Here is a 9,948-nt window from a genome sequence, read left to right as displayed (position 1 = left end):
AAATTACACGGAATAAGTGGGTTTTCATAGGGTTTTTATGTCAACCCAAAAAAAGGTTGAAACCTCTATGACTAAGAGTGAAGGTCTAGGGGGAAAGAAAAAAAAAGACAAGAATGTTTCAACCCAACTATTACTCTCGACTATACAACTATTTACTATTTTAAAAAAATAAAACAAATTAAAAATAAAATAAAAATTGTAATCCAAACTTAAAGAAATAAAAAAGATAAAGATGCACTTCACTATAAAACTATTTACTATCTAAAATATATAATAAATAAAAATAAAATAAACAAAAATAACCCAAATTCAAAGAAAGGAAAAAAAGATAAAACTGTCTCAACCCAAATATTACCCTTAGAATTAATTAATTACACTAAATTAACATTAAAAAATCTAAACACTGAAAAAATAAAAATCAGCCCAACTAAGCTTAAAACAGGAAAACACCAAAAACGAAGAAAACTGAAGTAACGAAAGCCAAGATTACTGTTGAAAGTTCATCTCATCTTCAGTTTCAGCTGAAATTGATTTAGACCAAAAGCCAAGATTAAATTTGTATCGTTGGAGACCACCTAAAACGTTGTTTTTCCAAGATACTACATAAGAACAATTGAGAATTGAGAGCCATCATTCTAATTTATCTTTGCGATTCCTGTAAAAACTCTCTGGTATCATGTGCAATTAGTTTTCAAGCTTGCTATACGAAATTCATCAAGAATCTGATTGAATTACAGGAAACCTGTTAGAAGAAACAAAGAAAGAAGATTCAATTAGTTTCGAACTTGATATACGAGATTCATCAAGAATCCAATTGAATTACAGGGCACGGATAAAGCAACAGTTAAAAGAAAGAAAGAAGAGCATGGGAAGAGGCTACAGGGGCAAATTCATTTGCCCTATTATCATTCTCCTGATCTTGTTCCAACTCTGCTGTTTATCAGAGGGGCGCGCGGGAAGCAGAGCAGCAGAGGATTCAAATGGCTCATGGGAGCTCCTGATGAACAATTCAGGAATTTCAGCAATGCACATGGCATTGATGAGAACAGACAAGGTCATAATGTTCGACAGAACAAACTTGGGCCCTTCAAACATTTCCCTACCGGGCGGAAGATGCAGAGCAGATCCCAAAGACATAGCCCTGAAAAACGACTGCTGGGCGCACTCCATAGAATACGACATTGCAAGGAACAGAGTCCGGCCATTGATGATCCAGACCGACACATGGTGCTCTGCAGGTGGGCTTGACAAGGACGGCCGCCTCATCCAGACTGGCGGCTACAGCGATGGAGAACGGGTCGTCAGAGTCTTCGACGCCTGCGATGGCTGCGACTGGGTGGAGTTCCCGGATTCACTAGCTGTTCGTCGATGGTACAGCACGGACATAGTTTTACCCGATGGGCGGATAATTGTAGTGGGCGGGAGGAAACAATTCAATTACGAATTCATCCCAAAGAGGTCGAAATCCGAGTCCACAATCGAGTTCCCTTTCTTGCAGAGAACCAGTGATCCGAGTGAGAACAATCTTTACCCCTTTCTGCATCTTCTCCCCGATGGGTTGCTCTACATTTTCGCAAACCAGTGGTCTGTCGCATTCAATTACAGGAACGCCACAGTTCTCCGCGAGTACCCGCCCATGCCAGGTGGGTTCTCACGGAACTACCCTGCGACCGGATCGTCTGTCCTGCTTCCACTGGATGGGAACAGGGGATTCCAAGAGGTAACAGTTTTGATCTGTGGGGGAGCGAAATCCAACGCCTATTTGCAGGCCAAGAACTCTGAATTTCTTCCCGCAGCTGCTACCTGTGGCCGGATGAAGCTCACGGACCCGAACCCAACCTGGACCATGGAGCAAATGCCCTTTCCTCGAGTCATGGGCGACATGGTGATGCTTCCCACTGGTGAAGTTCTGATCATTAATGGCGCCCAGAATGGTACTGCTGGTTGGTTCTTGGCCCGCAATCCGGCCTTTCACCCTGTTCTTTACAGGCCTGATTTAGACCCGTCCAACAGGTTTGTGACTCTTAACCCTTCTAAAATCCCTCGGGTGTACCATTCTTCCTGTCATCTGATTCCGGATGGGAGGATTCTCGTGGGTGGAAGTAATCCCAATGTTTTGTACACCTTTGTGGGTGTTCTTTTCCCCACAGAGCTCAGCCTTGAGGCCTTCTCTCCGCCCTATTTGGCCCCTCATCTGTCCTCCCTCCGCCCCACTGTTACTCTCTGGGAAGCAGATGAAATGATGTATGGGTCCATCTTTTTGCTGGAGTTTTATGTTGAGGATAACATGCCTGTTAATCAGGATTACATCTCTGTTTCGCTCATGGCGCCCACTTTTACTACCCACAGCTTTTCCATGAACCAGAGGCTTCTGAGACTCCAGATTGTTGAGTTTGTGGTCCTTCCGCTCTCGTACCAGATCTCTGTTCTTGTTCCTCCTTCTCGCAACTTGGCTCCTCCTGGTTATTATCTTCTCTTTGTGCTCTACCATGGTGTTCCTAGTATTGGTAAGTGGGTGCAGCTTCAGGGGTGAAGAAAGATTGAATCTTGGCAATGTGCACACATTGATCTTTTTCCGTTCGTTCAAGATTTCAAGCACCCATATATGGAGAACATGTCAAGAACAATTTAGTTCATGCGTAGAAACTCCCCAGATCATGAACTGGGTAGCAATTTTTATTTCAGTTCATGCTTGGAAAATTCACAGATAATGAACTGGGTAGCATTTTTTTTCAAGTTCATGCTTAGAAACTTCCCAGATCATGAACTGGGTAGCAATTTTTTTGTAAGTAGATGCTGAGAAACTTCCCAGACCATGAATTGGGTGGCAATTTTTTTGTAAGTTCATACTTAGAGACTTCCCAGATCATGAACTGGGTGGCAATTTTTTGTAAGTTCGTGCTTAGAAACTTCCCAGATCATGAACTGGGTGGCAATTTTTTGTAAGTCCGTGCTTAGAAACTTCCCAGACTATGAATTGGGTAGCAATCTTATTTAAGTTCATGTTCAGAAACTTCCCAGATTATAAACTGGGTAGCAATTTTATTTAAGTTCATGTTGAGAAGCTTCCCAGATCATAAACTGGTTAGCAACTTTTTAAATTTAGGATTCCAATCTGAAAACTGCTTGAGAAAGAACAATGCTTCTCGAGCTTCTTCCATTGATTGGAGATATTGGATACATTAAGAAAAACAAAGTATAATTATGTCAGAGATATTGGAAATATATGCATAATTAAAGTGGTAATTTATATCCTCGTAATAGTATTAGTTGCATTTGGGTTAATGGTTTAAAATGCTTTCAGATACAATCTATAATCATAAGAACAGTATTTCTGTTTTCAAATTTACAATTTATATTAAAATGCAAACGACAAAAGTTGGTTAAGATGTCATGTGAAATTTTTTTATAAATTTTTTAATATTTTTATTAAGATTAATGATGAAGACTTAAACATCTCATTTTTGACCATCTTAATTTGATAAAAAATAATCATAGCATTAAAATTTGAGCAAAATTTAGAGAAAAATATTTAGATTATGTTCATATAATTTTTTAAACATAGATTTATTAATCAAAATGTATTGAAAAATCATGCATATATGTTCAAGTGTGTGATACATAGTATTATAAAAATGATAAATAATTTATAAAATAGGCTAAATATTTTAAAAGTAGACATCCTCTTATATGTATCTCATGTTGAAGTAAACATCCAAGATCTTCAATCTACAACACCTAATAGCCTCCACATGACAAGAGCGAAGAAACAATAGAGGATGTTATTTAGCCAATATCAAGAATACAATGTGATACAAGATAAGAGATGTCTTGCTTATATAGGAAAGGTGTGATGTAGTATGTACAACTAGCCTTGATGCAAACATTAAATGCATGATGCAAATTATATTAAATGTCTAGATAAATAATAGTAATTGAGGCGAGCATAGCCTAATTATAACTAACTTCTAGAATGCCACCTAGGACCTATGTAAACTTAACATGTGAATAGATTTCCACCAATAACTAGGTAGGTAATAACCTCATTCACACTAACACAACCAACTTGAAAGCAATGTTATTGGATCCACTAATTGGTAGGTGGTGGATACACCATGGCTATTATTCACATAATCAACTCTGAAATATATGCAGTAGTAGAAATAGATAACATATGAACTTAAAAGTATAAACTAATATTTCTTGATTCAATCTATGACAAAAGAAAAATAGAAAATAGGATGTTAATCCTCACAAAATTAGGTGAACCTATATGTTCTCTCAAAAGTATATAAATGTCTAGATAGTAAAGAAAATAATTCAATAGGGATTTTGGCCTTAATTAATGTGCATCTACATATCATGATAATTGGTTGTATTCATTGTTGATATTGGCATGTTGTTATGGCTAAGTTGTGGTGTTGTTGTTCATGCTATCAAGGTTCAAACCCTACTGGGGAGTTATTATTGAGTGTTTAATTGGAGAGGAGGTCCCCCTTTGTGACCTCATTGGTTCATAGCTTCACATCAAAGGCATTTACACCTTAAAAAAAATGGTTGTATTCTTTCATAGTAAGTATTTGTATTACGAGGTGATTCATTTTAGATACTTCACCTAGCAAATGGATCGATCCTTTGGTGGGATCATCGACAAAAATTGGCTGCAATCTCGTATGGATTCATTGATTATGGTTATTGATTGCTATATTTTGTGAATCACTAATGATAAGTATTGAGTATTGTGCTTTTGTGTGGTAATGAATTTTGTATAATAAGTTGCATGGCTCGAACAACTAAATTTGAGTATAAATGTGTATATGCAAACTTATTGTGGCAATATTAAGTCACTTATTGCTAACCATTGAGGTCATAGTTAATATAAATGACAAGTACAAACATTATCTAGACCATGAATTGGACTAGCATAAGAATATGTAGTTGCACCATAGGGTAAATGAAATCAAAAGGTTAAGAATAATAATATTACTAAAATCATGCTTGAGCAAGTTTATGATTATTGTTTCAAAAAAAATTCAGCGTTTTAGATAGTTTTCAAGTGACCTTGTCCATGCATCTATTTTTTATGAGGAAGGAATTCATAATTTGATATGATTATAATACTTCATATTATTGAGTCATGTTATAGTAGAACATCGTTGGGGGCCATAGTAGGGCCTTTGCATAATTGTTGAATGGGATGATATTTTGATTTCTTCTTATTTGCTTGTTCTTTTAATGACACCAAAATTATCTATATTGATATTTTGTAAGCATAATTTTCATGTATGTCCACTCATTCTAGTAATGCTAGTAATTAGTAGTATACAATGGGATGGCATTAGAACTTGACTTTCAATTGAAGTCTTTTATATCACAAGTAGGTAATAATGATTGACGGTTTAAATATATATTTATAACTAAACCTTGTGAGTGTCATCATATTACAATAAGGTAACTATCATATATATTTGCATCAATAATTGTAGCTCATCTCATATCTTTGGTGAATTAGGACCGATTTTGTAACAAACTAGTGTAGCTCTTCATTTATCCTAATGGATTTGTGCAAATGGGAGATTTTTTTGTAAATAAGAACTCAACCTACCCTATGTGTTATGAGATGAGCCTATAAGAGACTCTGGGATGTTTATATTGAATCATGCATCGTAAAGATAGAGCATTCTAAATTGAGACATTGTGTCCTTGTTCGGAATCTTTGAAAGGAACCCTATTTGGACATGCATTAGTAATGGAAAAAACTAGTATTGAAAAATGGTAATTTTTTAAAAGTATTTGGGTTTAGTCCCATCTATATTTTTCCCTTGTATAGTATTCCTCTATTTCACTTATAAGAAGAAGATTATTTTAACAATTTGGAAACCATGGGTATAGGAATATATATTTATGTTTCTCAAGATATTAAGGGAGGAGAACTACATGTCACTTTGATCTCATGTCGAATTGAGTATGCAAGCAGTCGTTGGGAAAAGGATGGCCTTACAACCTAAGTTTATGGAGAGGTATTTAGGGAATACTTCAAACATTTGGGATTGTTCCTATAATTTATATCTCTTCCTCGTTAGTATGCTTAAGAATTGTATAAAATGCTTGTGAACTCACCTCCATATTAATATTTCCCCACTATATAGGTCTAAGCTAATGAAATACATCTCATTTTCATCAAGCCTATCTACTCTAAGGCTTGGGCTATTTAGCTTTCCAAACTTTACTTGTAATGACTCAATTGTTGTACTCAAAATTACCACCAAATTTTGTTTGTTTATTCATTATTTTTACTCAAGTTGTTAAGTGTTCATTTATTTGTATATGCAAGTACTTCTATCTATACAAAATAAGAATTTTTTCATTTAGGTCAAGCACCCAACCATATGGGTTAGACATATATTCAAATGGGACATATATTCCTCTATCCATTTGGGACTCTATCCATTTGGGATAGACATATATCCATATAGGATAGGTACATGTTCTACAAAGATAGACTTAGGAGATCAAATAGATCCTAAGTCACTCACTAAAACTACACTCCCCTATTGGAAGTGCATCGAGATGTCATCCTTGAAGAATATATTTTGATATATATTCATAAAATAGTCTTGAGGCTTGCCTCAAAATTTGGCCTAAAGCCATGGAGAGTCAAACAATCCATCCAAGATTCCTTCATATAATGAATATATTTAATCTTGTAATTTATCAAAGTGATTTTAACTTTTGGTTCTATCAAGTGATTCTATTGAATGATTGATTAAATAATTTGTTTAAGTTGATATTACCTTTCTTGAAAATCTCCTCACCATGTATCTAAATATTTACATATTATGAATCTCCTCCATTCACCAAACTACCTACATACACCACTTCCAAATAGGATCAAGGTGCACAATATATGTAGTTTTACTTTCTGAACTATATTTGATGTGAATTGTTTATATGGATATGTAGCCATTTCTAGAGCCCTTTTTCCTCTTATATATTTTATTTTATCGCTACCCACTAAGTGAAGCATTCAAAATTAAAATATTTAGTCTTCCTAAGCAGTACTTGTTTACTAATTTAATCTATTGCCTAGTCCTAACAAAATAAAATGAACCCTTCTCAAACTAAATATCAATAATTATATTCCATGTTAAACTATATAGGATAATAATTTTGTTTCCTTTTGATATTATAACATGATGTTTCTATTTCCCTTAAAGACTATTATTAACACAAAAACAATAATCAGTAAACATACCGATTCAATTTTGTCAATTTTAGTTTTAGCAAAATTATTAATATGTCAATTTAATTACACTAAATTTATTTATTTATGATTTCATTGACATGATAAAATAAATTTATCATCATATAATATAATTAATATATAGCATGTTTGTTTATTTAAATTTATTCATATTATTATTATCACTTATTTGTAATTGAATCTAATTAATTAATACTTCCTTTTAATTATTACTAATAAATAATTATTTTTCCCTAACTTCATGCATATGGTAATTTAATGTCAACAAGAGGGATGTGACACTACTCCAACCTTGAATGGACTTGTAGAGTCATTTTCATTACGGTTGTCTTGAGGTGAATATCAGAGAACACAATCAATGTTTGGGTATTGAGCCCCATGGCTTTGTGTCTCAACTTCTTAATAAGTATAGATGGTATATGTAGTCTCTACTCACTAGGGAATTCTATTCTTCCAAGATATAAGGGTTGGCCATAACTTAGCTATTGAGTTATGTAAACCTACTAACTTGTATTTAATGATGATGTCAATTTAAGCCACTACGATATGAGGGTGTGAGAAACTTTTGTATATATAGATGGTTTTCAAGTGCTCTAATTATCATTACCGAAATCCATATTAAAATTAGAACTGATTCCTTAGGATGGCCTTTGCCAATTGGGGGCAAGTGATTGTAAGTATTATTAATATTTTATGGTGTTGGTTTTTATGTCTATTTATGGACAATGATATGTTAATATTTTAGAGTGGTGCTATATAAAAGGTTATGCTCAAAACTAGTAGTCTACTACTATTCTTTAATCTCTTTGACATGTTTTATATTTTATAAATAAAACTTGAATGAAGTAAACGAACATTGATTTATGATGAGTTTGGATGGGTTTGAATGTTTGGATAGAATCCATCTTATGTATATTCAGAGTGCTACTTACATGTTGGTAAATTGACCTCAAAATCTATAAGACACTTATATCCCTTTCGAGTAATATAACTAGATTAATTAGTTAGGTTGTAAACCATTTAAATAATATGTTTAAATTAATGTATTGATACTTTTTAATGTCATAAGACGTTGACTTGAGACCAATATAGAATTTTGTTTCTTGGCATCACAATTAAGGTTGAGTTATGGACTATAAGAGGGCATATGTAAAGGATAATTGTTGTCAGAACATAACTAGTCCCACTCGTCCCGATATGATCACCCAAATTGTAAAACCTTCTAATTGCTCCAACATGGTAGGATTCAGGTAGTGTGCTCTTCCAAAAGAGGTATTTGTTCATATCAACGGTTTACTCAACTTTCCCCAATAGCATGTAGGTGATAGATTTTGTGGGCTACCAAATTTTAAAGGGTTTCAACCAGCCTTCACTGGTAGTTGATGACAACCTTTTAACAAAGAGAGGATATGAACCAACAAGTAGTAATGCGTGACAAAATAAAGATAGGAAGTTCATAATTAAAACAGGGCTTTCAGTTACAGCCACATTTGCAATAATATGTGACAAGAACCAGAACCTTTTGGGGCAAAATGAGTTAGAACAAAACTCAAAATAATAGTCCAAACTCACAATTCTTAATTCAGAGGAAACAAATTTGAAACCCCTATTCATTATTATCTAAGGTTTGTTTTACAAAAATAAAATTGATCCCTCTAGGGATTGAGATTTTATCTTCAGACAAATTCACTTTTATTATTCTTCCACGAATTTCTTTGCAACATTTCTATCTGCACACTTCTACCATCGACCCCTCAAGTCTTTGCCTCCCTCTATTCTTTCAATAAACTTGTTACACAGAACTTAAAGCATGTCTTACTCTTTTGTGATCATCGAACTCCATCAAAGATAGCATTCCTTTCTTTTATCATTAGGCCTTGTAACTAATTGTTCTATGATCGGTTATGTTTGGTCTATAACTATCCACCAACCAATTCTATCAACTATTTGCCTTCCTACCCACGTGGAGACATGAATTCTATTTTGTGCTCAACACCAAGGTTAAAACACTAATTATTTGGTGAGTGAGTGCTGACAAACTAAGAGTAACTAATCTATTTCAAACCAAAATTAAAAGCTTTCTTAGCATAACAAACAAAACATAACAAGAAAGATAAACCAAAATTTAGGAAGAGTGATGCTCTCCTACATTAGGTTCCCCTCGCACAAAATGATTCATGAGCTCATGCTCATGAGTCCAACAACAAAATGACCCAACTTGGTATTTTTTGGTTCAATTAATCAAGAAGCAAGCTTCAAGGGATGATTTCTCCACCTTACCAAATACCAAAAATATTCTTGCTTGTAGGTCTTCTTCAACAACTATCTATCAAGAATGCATTCAATAACTAACAAAGTGGATGTGGCTCCTCATTGATCCCCATTGAATTGCAACTCTATCTTGGATGCACCTTCTACTACATCCCCTTTATAAAGATATAGATTTGCTACATTAAAGATAGAACACCCATGTCTAAAGGAAGGGCAATCTTATATGCATTTGTTGAAAATCTCCTAAGGATTCGGTATGGACCAATTTTATTCATTTTTAGTTTATTGTATGCACCCTGGGGAAATCTCTCCTTCCTAAGTTCAACCAACATAAGTTCTCCCCCCTAAAAATCCATCTCTCTCTGCTTCTTATCAACATACTATTTTTAGTGTTGATTGTTTTCCTTTATGTT

General features: G+C 34.3%; 1 protein-coding gene across 1 annotated transcript; it reads left to right on the top strand.

Annotated features, from left to right (window-relative positions):
- The first annotated feature begins 513 nt into the window (after positions 1-513).
- Positions 514-3,212, top strand: LOC131035093 (aldehyde oxidase GLOX). The gene has a single exon (XM_057966730.2). It carries the CDS (start codon positions 866-868, stop codon positions 2,531-2,533), a length of 1,668 nt encoding a protein of 555 aa, XP_057822713.2. The 5' UTR covers positions 514-865; the 3' UTR covers positions 2,534-3,212.
- Positions 3,213-9,948: the final 6,736 nt, after the last annotated feature.

Source organism: Cryptomeria japonica, chromosome 3 (genome assembly GCF_030272615.1).
Source record: "Cryptomeria japonica chromosome 3, Sugi_1.0, whole genome shotgun sequence".
NCBI lineage: Eukaryota > Viridiplantae > Streptophyta > Pinopsida > Cupressales > Cupressaceae > Cryptomeria > Cryptomeria japonica.
This window is presented reverse-complemented; position numbering and strand designations above follow the sequence as displayed.

Bases quoted from the DNA above. Each gene is read 5' to 3' on its own strand.
- LOC131035093 (XM_057966730.2), top strand. From the start codon at position 866: ATGGGAAGAGGCTACAGGGGCAAATTCATTTGCCCTATTATCATTCTC.